The following is a 22,107-nucleotide window of genomic DNA, read 5'->3' on the forward strand; positions in this document are numbered from 1 at the left end:
CAGGCAACAGAAAGACAGCACTCTTTCCTCCTACTTGCTAGTAAGACCTCCTGTTGTAAGTCTGGGGCCGGCCACTTTTTATTTGATGACATAGTAATCTAGTTCTAGTGAAATTCATAGGCAAAAGGAACTCCTTCTCCCCCTCTCACTTCCATCTCCCTTGGGTCTGAAAAACATATAGCCTTGAGTCAAATGGCTTTTGTCTTTCAAATGAACTGGAAATATGGCAGTGTCTCTTAGCTTATATCTATTTGCTGTTTGATGGTTCCAGCGGTTATTCCTTTGTTTTTCTCCTTCACCCTGCATGGCCACTGAAAGAGCAAGATGAATCTTTCCCGAGGAGAGAAGGGGAGAGAGGCCTGACGACTTACATCTTGAACCATTCTAGAGGGGTAGGGGAAATTTTTGTCAACCTGAACCAAAATGACTTTACTAAACCTGAAATAACATCAAAAAGACAAGTAAATGTGGCACTAGTTGCTTTTTTAAGAAAAGTATTTTAATGTTTCATATGTTGTTTGTACAGCCATGTGTACACGATGTGTTTAATAGTCTTAGAAACATGTAAAGGTTAATTATGCCAGGGGTTTTCCCAATGTTTTCTTAGATGAAAATACTCTATTATGGAATTGTTAGGCTGATAAAAATTTGAGTTACTCTGCTAAAGAAATTAAAAAGTGTTATCTTAATGAAAAGTGAGATGTTTGAAAGGTCATTTGTGTCATAATAGAACTAGAGGCTTAATTGGAATAAGTGAAACTGGGATAAAGGCTATCTAAGGAACTTAGGAATTTTAAAGTTTGAGTCAGTTTGGGGGCAGACCCCAAAGGTGAGACATTTTGGAAATCTGGAAGTAGTGGGCCTCAAATCTCACTCACATCAAGCAGTGTTAGCCAAGCTTGTGTGTGTGTGTTAGTAGCTCATTCGTGTTTGACTCTTTGTGACCCCATGGGACTGTAGCCTTCCAGGCTCCTCTGTCCAAACAGGCCTACTGAGAAGGGTTTAAAAAAATTTTTTTATGAGCGCTTGCTGAGATACAGACCTACTTAACTGCAATACCTGTGATGTTTATGCCACATTACCAGAAGCCTTTTTTTTTAGAGGTGTGAACAAAAACAAACAAAAATAGTCAAAGCCATATATACTTTTTTTCTTCAGTGCTGCTGAAATAGAAAGTAATTTTTCACTTTATAAAGTAACTGCAAACTCTGAGATGATTTTCAGCTTTATAGACCCTATGCTGGTAATGAACTTCATCCAGCCCACAGAAGAGTCTCCAGCAGATCTCAGTCAAACCATGTGAAGCCTTGTTTTCACCACAGCCCAGAGCAGTATAGCAGGGACTGGAGGGAGGAAGGAAGTGGTCCATTCTACTTGGGTGGAATGAGCCGAGAAAGGCTCTTGGGGGAGGTGACCTTAAACAGTGTCTCAAAAACAGCAGAGACATCTTCCAGGCAGGGACTGGACTTAGTGGAAAGGCCAGATGTGCCCCTAAATGTGGGGAGCAGAGTGGGCAAGGGTGACATAGTCTGGTGTGTCTGTAAGTGTGGATTTCAGAGTGAGGTACTGCACAGTGAGATAAATACTACATGAAAAGTTGGATGGAAAGTGGGGCCAGATCAGTACTAAAGAGTTTGTTTTCATTCATTTAATAAATCCATATATCAAGAACCTATTAAATGCTAGACCTTTAGGAGACAAGACACATTGTTGTTGTTCTTGTGGAGATAAGAGTATAGAAGAGGCAGACAGACAGTAAACCAACCATCACCCAATAACTATTCAACTTTACTTGCAATAAGCTCTCCTTGTGAAGGACAATGCTTGTATAATGAGAGTTTGCAACAGGAAAATCCAACGGAGTCTAGGGGTCCAGGAAGGCTTCCGTGAGGAAGTGTTAAGGGTGAGATTCAGGTAGGGTCTATTGAGCTTAAAGGGGGGCTTTGGTGGTGAGGTTGTTGGGTGGGGTTGGAAAGAACATTGCAGGCAGATGCAATGTGGACAAAGGTCTGGAGACAGGGAGTTACGTGGTGCTATTAAAAAAGAAAAAAAAAATAACAGAAAAGACTGCATCCACAAAAAATGGGAGCCCTGTGACCATACTTGGGTTTTAGGAACCGCTCCCTGGCTGTAGTGTGGGAATGATACAGGCATATAGGGCCAGTGCTGAGGAACCCAGCTAGTGTGCTGTCTTCCCAGATCTAGTGGGAGTGTCCAAGTGAGAACTGAAGCTGGAGCTGTGTGGACAGAGAGGATAGAACAGACTTGACAGATACTGAGGGGCTAGAAGTGATTGTACTCAATGAAAATAATTAGATGTGGGCAGCAAGGAGAGGAGGACCCCCAGGTTCCCGGATGGAGCAACAGGGCAGATAGTGAAATGCAGGATCAGGCTGGGGTGGTGGTGGAAAGAATTAGGCGCTGCTACTGCGTTTCACTTTGGACATGCTTAGACTGAACTGCCTATGGGGATATCCAACAGGTAGCTGGATGTGAGTTTACAGTTCCAGAAAGATTTCAGAGCTGAAGTTACAGAAGCAGAAAATAACAATTAAAAGCCATGACAAGTAACAGCTCACTCGGGGAAAGGAAACTGAGTCAGAGGACAAGAGGGTCTGGGACCAAGCCAGACATAGCTAAAAATGACAACAACATAGACATTTAGAACAACATAGAACGGTGGAGTACCTTTTTCTTTTACAAGAAACATAAGTGCTCATCCTGAAAAATAATTTTTAATTTACACTTTGTTCTACAAAATGGAGTCTCCATTAACATTTTTAAACAAATATTTAGAATTGCTCTGAATCCCTCCAGTTTTGTAGTTTTCTAATCACACTCCAAAAAGCTGTGCTGTTCTTTGTGCAAAATTCAGTAAACTCTCCTCAGCAGCTCCATCCAAGTGCTTCACTATGCACTAAAGATGTTACTTGAATCCCCTTTGATTTTCAGGTTGAACATCCTTATGTTTGTCATAGCAGATCTGGTCCTCACATGGACAGCTAACTCCCATCAGGTTTCTCTGGGTCTGCATTTGAGTATAAAAATTGGAATCACCTTTTTTCTAACTGCAATACCATCAGTGTTAAATTTTAGTGTAAAATTTATTAATTGGAACCTTCGATGTTTAGGTATCTCAATGCTTCCCTACCTAAATGACCCATGTCTTATGAATGGCAGTTTTATATTAGAATTAACTAATTATATTCTAATTATATTAGAAGTTAGAGACTCCAGTTCATTGACTCAGCTTTGAATGCTGACCCCAGTCTTTATCACTGAAGTGCTCCTATGTGCTCAGTGAGCTGGCTTTATCTGAAAGCACTTGTAATAGTGGTACCGGGCTCTTGAAACCATCTTCCAAATACCCTTCTTGCCCCCCTACCCCTTCATAAATGGTGTTTTACTTATAACCTTTCTGGAATCATTGTCCCCAAGAGGACAGACACACCCCTCATTTGCATCAGTGTCCATTCTTGTTGTCCTGTTCAGAATCTTGTTGTGAGGTTCTCAAGTTCTGCCCTGCAGTGACCTTGGAAGGAATACTGTTTTGAGCTGTGTCTATTCCTTGAACATAAAGTTCTTTACAAACATCTGTGTCTCCTTCACGACAGACACTTGTCAGGATCTGAGGGAACTTTGGCAGAACATGGTGGTGTTTGTGGTAAAGCATCCACATTTGCAAATTCCAAGTCTCTAAGTGAGTACTGCCACTCCACTGTGCTGGGTTGAAGAGCAGAGATGTAGTTGTAAATGGACATGCTTGGGACCTCCTCACTGCTAGAACTGCTGCCTGATAACCCGGGCAAGGGATCCTCATAATTATTGGTGTTAGAGGCACTTTCCAGATGAGTCTGGCACAAATGAGAGTCTGGGTCAGAAATGACAGTTTTTCCAAAATGATCTTCCTGATTTTCGCATTTCCTCAGAGTCTTCTGGAAGGTGATGTTTTCCTCAGGACTCTCTAATGGCCTGACACTATCCCTCCTCTCATAGGAGACCTGGTCCCCAGGGGGCTCCTCGGCTCTCCAGCTCTGCTCCCCACCTGCCTCTTCTTCGGCCACATTTCTCCAGTCTTCTGAACTTGTTGAACTCAGAGTAAATAAAGACCCTTCCTCAGACTCGGAGTCAGAGTCCACCTCATACTGAGCGTCAGGAGTGTGCTTCTGCGCGGGCTCCTGGTAAGCTGGAGTCACTGGCAGGTCCCCGCGGCATCCTGGAGGGCCGCCGAGTGGGGACGGGTCTCCCGGGTCACTGAGCGTGGCCGCTTCGTAGTGGGCGGGAGGCTGTCCCTCAGCGCCGGCGCCCTGGAGCCTCTGCTGCTGTGCGCTCTGCCCATTCTCCTTAGAACACTCTGAACGGCAGTGTGGAGGGACCCCTCCTCTCTCCTCCCCGGTGCTGGGCTCGTGCGCGCGCGCTGGTCTTTGGGAGAGAGGCGCTGTCGTTTCTCTGGGGCAGGGTGGGCCTAGTTCATCGGAATCCTTACGGACTGAGCCAGGGCTGGTCTGTATTCTGGCAGCCACTGCAGGGATGCCCACTGAACGCTCACCGAGGGAAACTTGCCTGGCCACAGTGTCATAGTTGCCTTCTCCCGGAACATCATTCCTGTAGACGTGGTCCCATCCCGCCGATGTGAGTTGGGTGTCATGGGCATTTGGCGGTCCGTAGAGAACGCGCCGGGCTGCACTGTGATTTGGAGGCACCGTATCCTTCCCACTTCCCGCCCCAGTGGGGACCCCGCGTTGTTCCCGGTCCTGCCGGCCGCCAGCCTCCCTTCTGCTCGGTGCCACCGTTCTTGGTGGAAGCACAGCGGCGCGTGGGGCTTGGTTCTCATAGAGGTTTAGATGGTGGAAAGTTTGGGGCAGATCCATCCTCGGCTGCTGTAGGTTTACCGCACCTTCGATTTCATCGTAGAAGGCCTGGTTTGAATACTCGTTCCCCAGCGCTGAACCTGGACTTTTTTTCCGGCATCTCTGCTGCCACAGTCTGTCCATATAAGGCCTCGTGAAAGCCCCCAGGCAGAAAGCCACGAAGAACGTGATGAACACCGACAGACAGACAGCCAGGACCAGGTCCTGGGAAGAGTCTGCCTGCCTGCCAGCAGCGTGCACATCCTCGGCCCTCCTAACCCGTTTTGGCAGCTGTCTCGGCCTGTCACCGACATCAGAGCCTGCAGTGTCCTTCTCCAGCATAGAAAAGCGCACTTCCTGGGCCCTCTCAGCTTTGCTCCGTATGAGGGTTTTCATATGTTTCAAATCTGCTTGAGGAAGGTGAGTCTCTCTGGCCATTCTGCTTGTGGGGGTCCACCAGTGTGCATCCTCCTTCCCTAAGAATGGGAATGAGATTCCAGTGATTTAAAAGCATCTGTGAGTCCTCAGTCGCTTCAGTCGTGTCTTACTCTTTGCAACCCCATGGACTATAGCCTGCTAGGCTCCTCTGTCCATGGAATTCACCAAGCAAGAATACTGGAGTGGGTTGCCATGCCCTCCTCCAGAGGATCTTCCTGACGCAGGGGATCAAACCCACATCTCCTAACTTGCAGGCAGATTCTTTACCACTGAGCCACCAGGGAAGCCTCAGTCCTTATCTAGCTAGACGTAAAGTCTGTTTTACATGATCAGCAATTTTACTGGCTGATTGATTGGTTGGTTGTCTGATGCCAACAGTGTGTGTAAGGCTCTGTGCACATTTACACAAGGCTCCCAGGCTTGGGTCTGAGGCTCCAAGGCCCAGAGGCTGTGTTTCTTAGGCTTCCTGACTGACTCCTGCCCACAGGAGGAAGGAAGCAAGGCTGTGGGTATAGTCACATTGCCCCTCCTCTCTCCACATCCTTACCTACTTACTGCACATCTGTGAGGACATTCTATCAGCCCCCTGCAAAATCTGCCTTGGCCCCACCTGTGTTTGTTATATCATCTCCTCACCATTCCTCAGTGCTGGTAAACAGCAAAAATATTCAGGTTTTTCTACTGGTTCCTGACATTCTGCCCTCCACACTCAGAAGGCTGGTGTGGCTTTTACAGAGTGATGAAACAAGTATGGCTGATACTAAAGACTTCTCTCATCATTATGGATTTCTCCTAAACCTGTTAAACATGGCTATGTCTCTACTCAATAACAGTCCTGAGTAGAGCAGAGGCCAGAACTCATTAAAAAAAAAAAGAAAAGTCCATTTCTCTCTTTTGTCCCAGTTAGGAGTTTGATTTTAGATTTAGCCAAGATAGTTACTAACAACAGTGCTCACTGCTCAGTTGTGTCTGACTCTTTGCAACCTCATGGACTGTAGTTGCCAGGCTCCTCTGTCCTTGGGATTTCTCAGGCAAGAATACTGAAGCAGGCCGCCATTTCCTTCTCCAAGGGATCTTCCCAACCCAGGGATCAAACCCACATCTCCAGCATTGGCAGGTGGATTCTTTACCACTGAGCCACTAGAGAAGCCTGATAGTTAATAGTGAAAAAAAAAAAAAAAACTTTCCAGAATATTCAATTCTAGTCACATATTTTAGCAGTTTGGGAGAGTGACAGATAAAAAAAAAATCAAAGAAAAATATACTTTTTAAATTTGTGTGTTTTGTATATGTTACATTTTCAGAGGGGTAGCAAGTATCTTAAATAATTATGGTTCAAGTTTTAGAAGTTCTTTGATTATTTTGTTACTCTTTTGGGTAAAAATATGATATTTGAGGGTTGTAGAGAAACATTCTTTGTGAAATTTCTGGTTTTGACCAAATCCAGTGGTTCCTGACCACGTGAAGAAAATTGTTCATGAATTGAGGAAAACAGATACCAACAATTGTTCTGTGATACAGCCCAAGAATTACTAATGCACTCTTGCTCCTGAGGCAGCTGTCATTGTTTCAAATGACACTACATGTTTTGTGTGCATTTTTTTCTGTTTAAATGGAACCACTTTTGAGAGGAGAGGTACTACTGACTTACCTGTGGACTCATTGCAAATAGCATTCCACCTTTTCCTCCAGGACTCAGAAATAACATTTTGGAAGACTGCCAGGCTGTAGTCACACTGCCATGGGTTATCAGCCAGGTCAGCCTCCAGGTGGGGAAGCTCTAGGGCCATGATTACCACTGGCAGGATGGCTGTCAGCGCATTGTTGCTGAGGTCTACCATCTGCTCAAGAAAAAAAAATCAGGACAGTCTGTGAATAAAGGCGTTTGGAGACAAATGAGGTACAGATACGGTCTATATCTCTAGGGAAGCAATATGAATTTCCCACTGATTTCAGAGTCAGAGACTACTGGGTTTAAATCTCTGCTCTGCCCCTAAGAACTCTGTGAGACTCAGCAAATTGTTGACTCTCAATGAGCCTACCTCCCAGGGTTGTTCTGAAGATTAAATGTATGGAAAATCTTTAAGTCCGGAGTGTTTATTAAAAGCCCAGCCACTTTACCTTCCTTTTTTCCTAAGAGTTGTGCTTTCTACTGCTAGATATAACCTAGACTCCCAATTCTTATCAAGATTTGGAATTAGGTACCAGGTTTAGAATGTCTAGAAGCCCTGTAATCTTGAAAGTGGCAGAAAACATTGGATGATGAGGATAGAGTCCAGAAGAACAACTGTGATTGAACAGGATCCAAGAGGATTCTTTTGACAATATTATTTTAAATGTTGTTGTTCAGTCGCTTAGTCATGTCTGATTCTATGTGACCCCATGAACTGCAGCACTCCAGGTTCCTCTGTCTTCCACTATCTCCTAGAGTTTGCTCAAATTCATGCCCTGAGTTGATGATGCTATCTAACTATCTTATCCTCTGCTGCCCACTCCTCCTTTTGCCTTCTATCTTTCCCAGCATCAGGGTCTTTTCCAATGAGTCTGCTCTTCACATCACGTGTGAAGATAAGATACTACCTTACCTTATCATGGATCTTTCTGCATCCATGGCTACTCACTATACACAAAATGACTACTTTTCCTAGTCTCATATGAAAAAAGGGAATGTGGGGAACAAAAAGGACTCAGTGACTCTAGAAACACAGAGCAGGATCTGCTGAAGTTGGATCTGGCAGGGGTGTTATGGGGTAGGGGAAGCAGAGTTAGGTGTAGCTCTTGCTGCTGTCTACAGAGCATTGCTGCTGTGTACCAGACATTCTACTGGGTGCTTTACATGCCTTATCTCTGATCCTCCCAACAGCTTTGTCATTTTCCCCTTTTTACAAAGGAGGAAACTGGATGGGGTCACAGTATATGCCACATAGGCCCTTGTCCTAGAACTTGGTAACCACATGCTCAAAAAATAATGGAGGCATGAACAAATGAATGAATGAATGGCAGAGTTAAAGTCTGATCTGCCTCTGCAGCTGGGTGCCTTCTATTCCAGGATGCAGCCTCTTGGAGCCTGAGTGCTCACTGCCCTGGTGAAGGGCTGGGCAGAGGAGGCCTGGAGTGTGAGGCACCAGAGTGGGATCATGGGGTTTGAAAGCAAATCATAAATGCAAACTTTGCTGAAAAGTAAAAAGAGAGCCATGGATAAAAACCAGAAAGTCTGAATGTAATTCAGGTCAATTGTTTAATAAACTCAGGGGAAAAAGCAGCATTGGCATCTTAGGTCATATAAATTCTTAAGAAAAGCTGATTCAGATACTCAAACAACACCATAACCACCAATACTCAGTAGTGAAGGGGACCTTTGCATTGTTGAGTAACCAAGCACTCTTAACTCTTAAAGGAAGGGGGTCAAAAATAGGAAATGAGATTTGGAAGGCATACACAAAACAACTTTGCTTTGGCCTGGCCTTGTCTAGGATCAATAGCTTTCTGTATACACCTGTTATGGTCTTTTACAGACCGGGACCTGGGGACGAAAAGAAAGAGAGAAAAAAGAGAGCAGTATCTCTCGGGTTACATGGAAAACCAAGAAAGCCCATGCACAGGACTTGTACTGCTCATGAAGGCACAGGGCGTCCTCTCAAGGAGGTCTTGAAAGCCTGGATGAGAAAGTGAGCTTGGCAGGCTTCCACACTCTGACGAGAATGAAGACAGAAAGAAGGGTGCGGGGGACCCAGGTCTCTAGTGGAGCAAGGGTATTTTATTAGCAGAACTGCATGCTTATATATCTTCAGTAAAATGATTACGCAGCCATTACAAAGAATGAAATTCCACCAGTTGCAACTAAATGGATAGTCTAATACATACAAGGTCGCTGAAGTGAGTCACTGAAGGGAGTCACTGAAAGGAATCCAAGCAGGTGCCCTTTCCCATTATCTCAGTCCTGAGAACTGTGTGCAGCTCTACTTGTTCCTGTATTCCAGGAACTGATAAGGAACAGAGAGTCCTTGAGAAACGGTACACAAAGGAAAATGCAACATATTGGATCCCTTGCAGATGACACCACCCTTATGGCAGAAAGTGAAGAGGAACTAAAAAGCCTCTTGATGAAAGTGAAAGAGGAGAATGAAAAAGTTGGCTTAAAGCTCAACATTCAGAAAACAAAGATCATGGCATCCAGTCCCATCACTTCATGGGAAATAGATGGGGAAACAGTGGAAACAGTGTCAGACTTTATTTTTTCGGGCTCCAAAATCACTGCAGATGGTGATTGCAGCCATGAAATTAAAAGACGCTTACTCCTTGGAAGAAAAGTTATGACCCACCTAGATAGCATATTCAAAAGCAGAGACATTACTTTGCCAACAAAGGTCCATCTAGTCAAGGCTATGGCTTTTCCTGTGGTCATGTATGGATGTGAGAGTTGGACTGTGAAGAAGGCCGAGCACCGAAGAATTGATGCTTTTGAAGTGTGGTGTTAGAGAAGACTCTTGAGAGTCCCTTGGACTGCAAGGAGATCCAACCAGTCCATTCTGAAGGAGATCAGTCCTGGGATTTCTTTGGAAGGACTGATGCTAAAGCTGAAACTCCAGTACTTTGGCCGCCTCATGTGAAGAGTTGACTCATTGGAAAAGACTCTGATGCTGGGAGGGATTGGGGGCAGGAGGAGAAGGGGACGACAGAGGATGAGATGGCTGGATGGCATCACGGACTCGATGGACGTGAGTCTGAGTGAACTCTGGGAGTTGGTGATGGACAGGGAGGCCTGGCATGCTGCGATTCATGGGGTCGCAAAGAGTCGGACATGACTGAGCGACTGAACTGAACTGAAAGTTGAACGTCCCCTGACATACACCATTCTCATCAACAGGTGAAATATTCCTTAGTTGGCATTTTCTTCTTCGTGTACATCTGCTTTTTCATCCTAGTAGCTGTTATGTTACAAATCATGAAACTGAAATCAAAACAGAATAGAGGACAGAAAGCTAATAAAATGATTCAGGAGGGGTAATTTCTGAGAAAAGATGAAAACAGACCAATTTTGCTAAAGAAGTGACCATTCACCATCATTTGAAAGGAATGTACATTATATTGTAAAGAGATTGGGAGAAACATGTAATGCTGGTAACAAATCACTATGCTAGGAAGAATGGCATGCAAAAAGGAAGGCTAATTTGAAATGCCAATGAAACATTTTCATTCTATCCAAACATGAGAATGGATTTATGCTTTAAAAAATCTATCTGGCTTCTGAAAAGATTCCCACATGAGAAGATACATAATATAGCACAAGTATTAAATATATCATCTGGGGAAAAAAACAGCATCCATTTTAATATTCAGCTTTCTGGTACCAAAGATTCTCATCATGTCCCCAAACCAGTTTTTAGAGTTATTGCTGAACATGCAGAAGGGATAAGAGAGAAGGATAAATTGTATGATTCTGGGCAACTTGGGTAATTTAGAATTACAGACGATTTAAACATTCTTGGGCTTATTTTTTAGTCCGACTGTAGCATCTATTACCTGTGAGCTGCAGAAGACTTTTATTTATAAGTACAATAAAAATGCATAGGAAATAAAACAGGCATAGGGAAATTATGTATATAAATATAATCAGTATGGACTTCCTTGGTGGGTCAGCAGTAAAAGAATCTGCCTCCAATGCAGGAGATGCAAGAGATGTGAGTTTAGTCCCTGGGTTGGGAAAATCCCCTGGAGGAGGGCATGGCAACTGACTCCAGTATTCTTGCCTGGAGAATCTCCATGGACAGGGGAGCCTGGTGGGCTATAGTTCATGGGATCACAAAGAGTCACACATGACTGAAACGACTGAGCACTCACACACACACACATAATCAGTATACAACATACTAAATGGGGTTCCAGGCAATCTGACAACATTTCTGTGGCGAATTGTGGAGTGCTGCCAAGTGAAGTAGACTTTCTTATCTGCTCTGATAACTACTATGGCAGACAGGTCCCCAGAAAACCTTCCCCACATTCACATCCTTTGAGTCATCGCCTCTCCTTGGAGGGGGAGAGGTGAGACCTCTGCTTTGCTTCTAACAAATGGACTATGCTGAAAGCAATGAGACACGTCTCCCATGATTACATTCCATGAGCCTGTAATGTTCTTGCTGGCAGGCTTTCTCGTTTGGGCTCTGAAGCCAGCTGCCATGCTGTGTACTGCTGTGTGGAAGCCCACATGGCACAGAAACAAGTGTAGGCTTATGCTGACAGCCAGCAAGGAACTGAGCCTTCAGCCCAAAAGCCCATGTGGAACTGAATCCTGCCGATAACCACGTGGCCTTGGAAATGAATCCTTTCTCAGTTGGGCCTTCACGTGAGACTCCAGCCCTGGCCAACATCTTGACTGCAGTCTCTTGAGACACTTTCAGCATAGGCCCCAGCCAAGCCTTGCCTGGATTGCTGATCCACAGAAGGCATCAGATAAATACATGTGTGTAGTTTTAGACTGCTAAGTTTGCAGTAATTTGTTACACAGCAATAGATAATTTATATACCTATGCATGAACATCATCTATTCATTCATTCCTTTGTTTATTCACCAAAAGTTTGTAAATACATGGTATGTACTGGACAGACGTTAAGCACTAGAAAACAAAATAGACATAATGTATGTCCTCAAAGGGGCTTCCCTGGTGGCTCAGTGGTAAAGAATCTGCCTGCAATGCAGGAGACACAGGTTTGAACCCTTGGGTCAGGAAGATCCCCTGGAGAAGGAAATGGCAACCTATTCCAGTATTCTTGCCTGGGAAATCCCAGAGACAGAGGAGCCTGGCATGGGGTCACAAAAGAGTCGGACGTGACTTAGCGACTGAACACACACACCCATATATTCTCAAAGAGCTCTGCACCTAGTAGGAGGATTATAGGGATACAAGCATTAACAGTTAACCATACCTAAAATGAAATAATTTCAGATTCCATATGTACAATAAGGAAAAATCATAGCCTATTAAATACGTGTAAAGGGAATGAATTCAATCTAGAGGCCCAGGGAAGGCTTCCTTGAGGAAGAGATGCTGGAAGGATTAGTAAGAGTTCACTCTTTCAGGCAAAAGGATTAGCAAGATGGGAGGGCTTGGGATGAAAACTAGGCAGGAAAGCAGTTAGCAAGAGGAGTGTGGCTTGAAATGAACCTGGAGGCGCAGGCAGGGGCCAATCAGATTTGTATGTTAAAGGAGAAGGGCACCCTGGCCACTTGAGAATGTCTATGTGTAGTCTCTGTTTATAAAGGGCTGACTGTATTCCAAATACATTAATGATTTTTATATTGACTCCATGCTGAGATAGTATTTGAGTATACTAGGTTATAAAACATATTACTAAAATTAAATTTACCTGCTTATTTTTACCTCTTAAAAGTAAGTTACCAAGAACATCTAAAATTGCCTCTGTGGCTCACGTTGTTTTTATTGGATGATAGTGGCCTATGTAAAGAACGTGGGTATGTGGTACAGGTTACAGGGATGGGGGCTTAGGCTGCTCCTAAGCCATCTCTGCTCTTCCCTGGTGGCTCAGACAGTAAAGAATCTGCCTGCAATGTGGGAGACCTGGGTTTGATCCCTGGGTGGGGAAGATCCCCTGGAGGAGGGGATGACAACCCACTCCAGTATTCTTGCCTGGAGAATCCCGGTGGACAAAGGGGCCTGGCAAGCTACAGCGCATGAGGTCACAAAGAGTCGGACATGACTGAGCAACTAAGCACAGCACAAGGCATCTCTAGGTGCCACACTGCTGGCCACTTTGGTATTTCTAAAGGAGCACTGAGGAGAGATTTTACAATAGCTCCTCAAAGAGGGGGAGGTGGGAGAAAGGGGCTTGGAGGAGAAGGGGCTAGAGCTGTAAGAACTAGAGCAGGGCTCTGGGAGTTCCTCACACTCACAGCTGTCAGGATGTCAGGACCTTGGTGAGATTCGCTGCAGGGTGCCCGAGAGCCAGGCAGCAGGGCTCTAAAATGTGACATGGGTCCCCCCCTATATTGGTCTAATGTTTGAAACAGTATGTGGCATGTGGTATGTGTGATGCAAGTATATGTTGATACCATTATTATTTGTATTATTCTGTGTACAATTTTGGTGTGAGGCACCAGCGTCACTAGCCTTCTGAGATTCATGTCGTCCTGGGCCCTATGGGTGTAACAGCCCATATAGGCCCATAGTGTCCCAAACTGCATCAAATACCAGGGATATTTGACTGACCTTGTAGTTTAGAGAAGGAGCCTTCCTAATAACTGAGATTCATTTTCTTGCCAGTTGGTAAGAGAAAGCTCAGAGCTGAGTTTAATTTGACTTAGGAAAAATAATGTGCCTATTCTTGCTGCTGAATATTAATGTTCAAATAAAATTCATGTCCACTACTGAGGCCTTGGAGTTTTGAGGCAAGAGAGAGACTTCAACTTTTTCAGGGGAGTCTTAAAATAGACTTATATTTTTTGATTAGTAGCCAGTACTACTGGGCATGTACAAACTGTTTAATGAAGAGTTCTAATGTAATTGCCTGTAGGTCCACATATTTGAGATGTTATAAACTTTATTTTCTAACCTGTAAATTTTTTAGGTCCTTGAAGGCTTCTGGATGAATTCTGAATATCCTGTTGCTCTTTAAATAGAGGGTTTCCAGTTGCAGGCAGTTATGAAAATCAGACAAACCAATTTGTGATATCCTGTTGAATGACAGATCCAAACTCTGTAATGACTTTAGTTTCCATAGTCCTGTTAAAATTAGAAAGCAGATTGAAATATAAATCTGATATTTACTGCAGCATTGTTTATAATGGTAGAAAACTGGATACAACTTAAATGGTTCACAACAGAGAAATAGGCAAACAAAGGGTAGTCTATCAATACTATAAATACTGTGTAGCCTTAAAAGAGAATGGGGTAGACCAACATGAACTGACTGAACAGGAAGGTAAGTGTTAGTTTTCAGAAAAGTATAGAGTATAATTCTATTGTTTTTGCAAAAGAAGAACCAGATACATTTTGTTTGAGAGAGCAGAGAAGAAGGCCTGGAAGGAGATGAACTAGGTAAGGTACCAGTGGTATTTACACTTTGGAGCAGGATGGTGAAGAAAGGTGAAACTATGCTATTATTTTATACACTTTGAATTCTTTCTTCATATGAACATGTGCTAATTTGGGGTCTTCCCAGGTGGCGTTAGTGGTAAAGAACCTGTTTGCCAATGCAGGAGACATAAGAGATGTGGGTTCAGTCCCTGGGTGGGGAAGATCCCCTGGAAGAGGGGATGGCAACCCACTCCAATATTCTTGCCTGGAGAATCCCACAGACACAGGAGCCTGGCAGGCTATTGTCTTCAGGGTCACAAAGAGTCGAACACCATTGAAACTACTTAGCACGCATGCGCATGCTAATTTTATAAGAGCGCTAGTAAAAAAAATCTAACCTGGATTGAATGAGATAATTATAATAGTTGCTTATTTGATTGATCTGTGGGTAAAACTGGATGATCTTGCTATGGTTATAGAGAAAAAAATTGTTTTGTGTTTCACTTACATGGATGAATTCTTCCTCTTTACAGAGATTATTATTCTATTTTGTAGTTATATCTTTTAACTACTTATTGTTGATAAGTGTTTTCTAGAAATTCTTGAATTAGGTAATGTGTTACAGCTAGATATTTTACTTTCTGGCAAAATCATCTAATTGAGTGTTGGCCTCTGCCTTCGTATTTCACTTGATTCCAGAAGTAACCATTTGGCACTGAAGATAAACGTTGAGAATGAGGTGCTAGCCATAGCAGTCTTCCAAATTTGATTTCCCATACGAGTCTCACAAGGAAGCCCTGCGTTTTTACATTTCCTTCTGCTCTGTTCGCACATGTAGTCTGTGCCTTTAACAATCTACTACATACAGATCATGTTGGTTCAATTCCAGAAGGGTTTATTTCTTGTCTACTATCTGCAGAGTACTTACTATAACTGTTTATGCTGAGAGATGATGACTTAATTGAAATGGCTTCACATCTATGCCTTCATATGTTCATTTCAGCTGTATAGACTAAGCAAGAGATCACAAGGATGACAACTCAGTCAAAATATTATGAGCAAGGCACTTGGTGCTGGGGATGAAGACAATAGAGAAACCTTGTGTCGGGTTACGTGATAAAGCACACGCACAAGAAAAAGCTGTTAGTTACACAAAGCAGTTATACCCCCACCAATAAAACAGTCTTTGGTTGTCAGTCTTTCCATCAGGTGATTGGTCCCTTCAGGGCAGAATTCACATCTTTGTGAACACTTGTAAGGCCTGTTGTATGATACACATTCTGTAGGCTAGAGGTCACAGTGGTTGACCTGCACAGAAATTTACAAGACGTGGAGCCAACATTAAAGATTCAATACAAATATGTACATTTCTAACTTTTCCTGAAAAATTGAAAGTCTCAAATGGCACAAAACATTTGGCTGGAGCTGAATGAAGGCTGCCTGCTTTGGATGGGACATGTACTTATAGATGAATATGATGTCTCTATCAAAAATAGGAAGACAAAGAATAGGCCAAGAAGCCCTCACGTTTAGAACAAGGAGAGACCGCCAAGGTTAATATTCAGCTGGCATATGCTGAATACTTATGAATACAGTATGAGAAATACTTCCATATTGGCTCGTGAGCAGCCATCGCTGAGCCCTCGTGTGCTGCGTCCTCCCTTCCCCCCTCCCTCCCCCAGAAAGATTCCACTCCATCAATACAGCCAGGAGCCTTCCCGCTTGGGAACCCAGGCTAAAGGTCGCTTGTTAAATGTTTTGAACATAACCTCTGGAGAAAATCTCTTTCTTTGTGGAATGAAGAATATCCCTATGTGTTTTAATATGCACACATATGGGTCTTGAGACAAAAATGCCACACAGAAACTGAGATGAAGGAGTTTCTTAACATTTTTATGAGATTTCCTGGCCTGTATAGGGATGTAAGCTCATGGTTGCTACTATATCTAGTGCTTAATTGAATTGAATAAGTACCCCAGGAGTTCAGGGATGAGGGAGACCACATCCATCAATTGACAGGGAGTGTTGAAACCTCCACCTCTAACCGTGGATTTGAAATGAAGCTGGACCTTGTGGGGCCTTCTCAGAGACAGGACCCTGTGTTCCCTCCCTCTCGTCTGTAGAAAAGCTTTAGCCTCCTAGGCCTTCCCCAAGTTCCGAAGAGCAAATTTAATCACAGAAGTGAGAGAATGTAGAAACCAAGGAAAACAGTCAAGTAAGACAAAATAATAATAGTTTGTAAAAACAGAATGATCATAGGATCCAGCAATCCTACTTCTGGGAATATACTCAGACAGAACTATAATTCAAAAAATACACGCACAGTTCTGCTCCTAGCAGCACTGTCAAAGAGAGAGCAAAAGCACAGAAACAGACTAAATGATCCATCAACAGATGAAGATAGAGAAGACGTGGCATGTGTACACAGCGGAGTACTACACAACCATAAAAAAGAACGAGATAATGCCATCTGCAGCAACATGGATGGATCTAGACAGCATCATAAGTGAGGTAAGTCAGACAGAAGAAGACAAATACCATATGATATCACCTCCATGTGGAATCTAAAATATGGCACAAATGAACCTATCTACAAAACAGAAACAGACTCATGGACAGAGAGAACAGACTTGTGGTTGCTAAGTTGAGAGTGAGGAGAGGAGAGGGATAGACTGGGAGTTTGGGGTTGGTAGGTGCAAACTATTAGCTTTAGGATGGATAGACAACAAGGTCGTACTGTATATAGCACAGGGAACTATATTCAATATCCTACGACAAACCATATTGGAAAATAATATAAAAATATACATATATATGTATATACATATATACATAATATACATATATATGTGTGTGTGTGTATAACTGAATCACTTTGCAGAAATTAGTACATTGTAAGTCACAAGCTGGAATCAAGATTGCCGGGAGAAATATCAATAACCTCAGATATGCAGATGACACCACCCTTATGGCAGAAAGTGAAGAGGAACTAAAAGCCTCTTGATGAAAGTGAAAGTGGAGAGTGATAAAGTTGGCTTAATACTCAACATTCAGAAAATGAAGATCATGGCATCTGGTCCCATCACTTCATGGCAAATAGATGGGGAAACAGTGGAAACAGTGTCAGACTTTATTTTTGGGGGGGCTCCAAAATCACTGCAGATGGTGACTGCAGCTATGAAATTAAAAGACGCTTACTCCTTGAAAGAAAAGTTATGAGCAACCTAGATAGCATATTCAAAAGCAGAGACATTACTTTGCCAACAAAGGTCCGTCTAGTCAAGGCTATGGCTTTTCCTGTGGTCATGTATGGATATGAGACTTGGACTGTGAAAAAAGCTGAGTGCCGAAGAATTGATGCTTTTGAACTGTGGTGTTGGAGAAGACTCTTGAGAGTCCCTTGGACTGCAAGGAGATCCAACCAGTCCATCCTAAAGGAGATCAGCCCTGGGATTTCTTTGGAAGGAATGATGCTGAAGCTGAAACTCCAGTACTTTGGCCACCTCATGTGAAGAGTTGACTCATTGGAAAAGACTCTGATGCTGGGAGGGATTGAGGGTAGGAGGAGAAGGGGACGACAGAGGATGAGATGGCTGGATGGCATCACTGACTCGATGGACGTGAGTCTGAGTGAACTCCGGGAGTTGGTGATGGACAGGGAGGCCTGGGGTGCTGCGATTCATGGGGTCGCAAAGAGTCGGACACGACTGAGCGACTGAACTGAATGGAACTGAAGTCAACTACACTTCATTAAAAAAAAAGGCTGAAAAAAAAAATCACAGTCTCATCTCAGCCAGCTCTGCAGGCTGATGTGCCCCCTCTGTAAACCAGAGATGCTTTGGTCTTGGTATCAAGGTGTCCTATGGCATGCCCAGTGTGTCCCACTGCAGAGCAAGGCCATACGGGTGCAGCTGACATATGAGGCTGGCAGAAGGCAGGGAGGCTGCTCTCAGCAAACATCCTCTGCCAGCTCTGTGGAAGCTGTCTGTAGCAGGAATAACTCCAGACCAAACAAACCCTCAGCTGTTTGAATTTTGAAATAAAATTGGGGGGTGGGGCAGTTAGCAACTGAGGGTCATTTTAGCTGCTACCACTAACGTACCTTGTAAGGTACCGTAGCAAGAACTGGGGTGGGAAAGAAAATTAGATACTCAGGATGATCAAATGGCCCTAAGAGAGAACTAACATTTTTGCACACCTGTTTTGTATGAGGTTGAAGGAGAGATGTTTTACATATATCACTCTGTTACAGTTTTTACAAATGTTCTCTCTAAGCCTCACATCAACCTTTATATATATCGCTATCTCTAGGTAAAGATAAGAACCAGGAGGCTTTTCTAGGTTAAGTGACTTGCTTAAGGTCAATAAACAAGTAGAGTAATACAACTGGCCTACAACTGGTAGGCCAGTTGGTAAAGAATCTGCCTGCAATGCAGGACTCTGGGTTTTGACCCCTGGGTCAGGAAAATTCCCTGGAGAAGGAAATGGCAACCCACTCCAGTATTCTTGCCTGGGAAATCTCATGGACAGAGGAACCTAGCAGGCTACAGTCCATGGGGTTGCAAGAGCTGGACACTATAGTGACAAAAACCACCAGCAAGGAATACAAAAGATAAAGCAGAGAATAAATGCACATATGATAGGCACATATGAACTTACCTACAAAACCAAAACAGGCTCATAGATAAAGAGAGCAGACTTGTGGTTGGCAAGGGAGAGGGGCAAAGGAGAGGGATGGACTGGGAGTTTGGGGTTGATAAATACAAACGGGAAGAGTAGAACCAGAACATGCCCAAGCATGTTTGGGGATGGGGGGTCGGGTGGCTTTTGAACATGGACAGTTATAAAAACACCTTTTTTATTTGAATTCCTTCATAATATCCGGCTAAGATCCGTAAGAAGAAGAAAACTTTTGCACATGTTCAGTTATTCCTTCCACATGACGATTTTCTCTTTACTTCCACTTTTAGAGAATCAAGCTTTAATGCTACTAAGAGAACTGGCGAAATTCTACAAATGATCTTTTCGTCTGGGGGTCTCTCAAGATGGAGTTGGGGAATTTGGGTAAACTCTTCCAAGACCCGTGACTGTGTTTCTCAATAAGGGGAAGTATGTTCTTTCACAAACTGCATGGTGAATCAATGTTGAGGGACATTCAGGTGAGTGAAAGAGGTTGTGAGGTGCATTACTGGTGGGGCTTGGTTATCAGAGAGCACATTTCATGTTTAAAGAGAGTTAAATGTTGGGAGAAAAATATGGAGGCAATTTTGTGGAGAAGGGATTATTTATTAAACTGTCTTCTGATGATCACTTAGGCCACAAGGGGCAGGAATTTGATTAGCCTTTGCATTTAAATGGCCAGACAGTTTTATTATTTCCAAGAAATTATCTCAGTGTCTATTAGGAAAAAAATGCTACAGAGGGTATGCCCAGACATTACACTATCTTAGAAACATTCCTTGGGACTCTGAACTTCCTAAATGCTCTTCCAAATGTGATAATCTGATAACATAAAGTTTATGGCTTCAAGTTCAAAAGTATTAAGAATTGGAATAGAGTCTGGAATGGTCCTGGATAACATATTTGATTCATAAAATCAGCCCTTAATACGGTCAAATTTACATAGGTGAGCCATAGACCTTGCCCTCTTAGCTTAATGACATACATTCATTTTGTTACTTTAGAACCTATATTGGTTTTGAGACCATTGGTTATTGGTATTTCCATAATCCAAGGAACAATCAGGATGAAAGGTTTAATATCCTACAAATGAAAAGAATACAACATGCTTCTTTTTTTCAACAACACACTGGTTACATTTTTTTCCTTCTCCACCAGTTTCAAAAATCAGTTACTATTTCGCCTCATTGATAACATACTTATTTCTTGGATTCTGGAATTTAATGTGTTAATGTGAGGTTGTCACATCTGGTCTTTCAGCCTAACTGGAAACCCAGTAAGATGTTTGTGCTGATATACTTTCAGGCACTTTTGGGCACTCCCAAAATACTGCTTGATATAAGTGGGATAGTGTAACTGGAGACCAGTCCCTAGGATTTCTATTTTTTTAAAACTGATTTTTCCATCATTAATACTATACTCCCAAAATATGGGAAGAAGGTGAAGTGATCATTGAGGTTAAATTCACGGTTGGTTTCTGTTTTATATCTCCTCTGGGTGTTTTTCCAACATGAAGCTTTTTGGTAACATCACAGCTGGTCAGTATCAAGACAGGAAGTCAGCTGACATTGGGTTAGTCAATATGATCTTTTACCCTTCCAAAAGCGGGCTTTCTGGAGTCAAAACAACATTTCACTGGCTCTATGAACTGTCACTATTTTAAGACATGTCAAACATGATTTATAAAGGTGCACATGTGCCACAGGCCAATTGTTTGATTGGTGTTGAGATTAATTAATTGTTAATTGAGATGAGAGTGAACACCTATGTAAATCAGTTCAGTTCAGTCGTTCAGTCGAGTCCAACTCTTTGTGACCCCGTGGACTGCTGCATGCCAGGCTTCCCTGTCCATCACCAACTCCTGAAGCTTGCTCAAACTCATGTCCATTTTGATGGTGATGCTATCCAACCATCTCATCCTGTGTCATCCCCTTCTTCTCCTGCCTTCAATCTTTCCCAGCATCAGGGTCCTTTCAAATGAGTCATTTCTTTGCATCAGGTGGCCAAAGTATTGAAGTTTCAGCTTCAACATCAGTCCTTCTAATGAATATTCAGGACTGATTGCCTTTAGGATGGACTGGTTGGATCTCTTTGAAGTCCAAGGGACTCTCAAGGGCCTTCTCCAACACCACAGTTCAAAAGCATCAATTCTTCGGTGCTCAGCTTTCTTTATGGTCCAACTCTCACATCTGTACATGACTACTGGAAAAACCATAGCTTTCATTAGATGGAGCTTTGTTAGCAAAGTAATGTCTCTGCTTTCTAATATGCTGTCTGGGTTGGTCATAGCTTTTCTTCCAAAGAGCAAGCATCTTTTAATTTCATGGCTGCAGGTGCCATCTGCAGTGATTTTGGAGCCCCAAAACATACAGTTTCTCACTGTTTCCACTGTTTCCCCATCTATTCGCCATGAAGTGGTAGGATCAGATACCATGATCTTAGTTTTCTGAATGTTGAGTTTTACGCTAACTTTTTTACTCTCTTCTTTCACTTTCATTAAGAGGCTCTTTAGTTCTTCTTTGCTTTCTGCCACAAGGGTTATGTCATCTGTGTATCTGAGGTTATTGATACTTCTCCCAACAATCTTGATTTCAGCTTGTGCTTCATCCAGCCTGGCATTTCTCATGATGTACTCTGCATAGAAGTTAAATAAGCAGGGTGACAGTATACAGCCTTGATGTTCTTCTTTCCTGATTTGAAACCAGTCTATTAGTCCATGTCCAGTTGTAACTGTTGCTTCTTGACTTGCATACAGATTTCTCAGGAGGCAAGTCAGGTGGTCTGGTATTTCCATCTCTTTCAGAATCTTCCACAGTTTGTTGTGATCCACATAGTCAAAGGCTTTGGTATAGTCAATAAAGCAGAAGTTGATGTTTTTCTGGAACTCTTTTGCTTTTTTTATGATACAACAGATGTTAGCAATTTGATCTCTGGTTCCCCTGCCTTTTCTAAAACCAGCTTGAACATCTGGAAGTTCATGGTTCACATACTGTTGAAGCCTGGCTTGGAGAATTTTGAGTATTACTTTGCTAAAGTGTGAGATGAGTGCAATTGTGCTATAGTTCGAATATTCTTTGGCATTGCCTTTCTTTGGGATTGGAATGAAA

General features: G+C 43.0%; 1 protein-coding gene across 5 annotated transcripts in view; it reads right to left on the reverse strand.

Annotated features, from left to right (window-relative positions):
• Nucleotides 1-477: 477 nt before the first annotated feature.
• LRRC66 (leucine rich repeat containing 66) overlaps nucleotides 478-22,107 on the reverse strand; it is a 29,247-nt gene continuing 7,617 nt past the window's right edge. For all 5 annotated transcript variants that reach the window (XM_027970994.2, XM_042251412.1, XM_042251413.1 and 2 more), the window contains 3 exons: nucleotides 13,857-14,026; nucleotides 6,940-7,129; nucleotides 478-5,326 (listed from right to left, as the gene is read on the reverse strand). In XM_027970994.2, coding sequence (XP_027826795.2) covers nucleotides 3,606-5,326; nucleotides 6,940-7,129; nucleotides 13,857-14,026 — 2,081 coding nt within the window. In that variant the 3' untranslated portion in view covers nucleotides 478-3,605. The remainder of the gene's footprint in view (nucleotides 5,327-6,939; nucleotides 7,130-13,856; nucleotides 14,027-22,107) is intronic.

This window comes from Ovis aries, chromosome 6 (genome assembly GCF_016772045.2).
Source record: "Ovis aries strain OAR_USU_Benz2616 breed Rambouillet chromosome 6, ARS-UI_Ramb_v3.0, whole genome shotgun sequence".
NCBI lineage: Eukaryota > Metazoa > Chordata > Mammalia > Artiodactyla > Bovidae > Ovis > Ovis aries.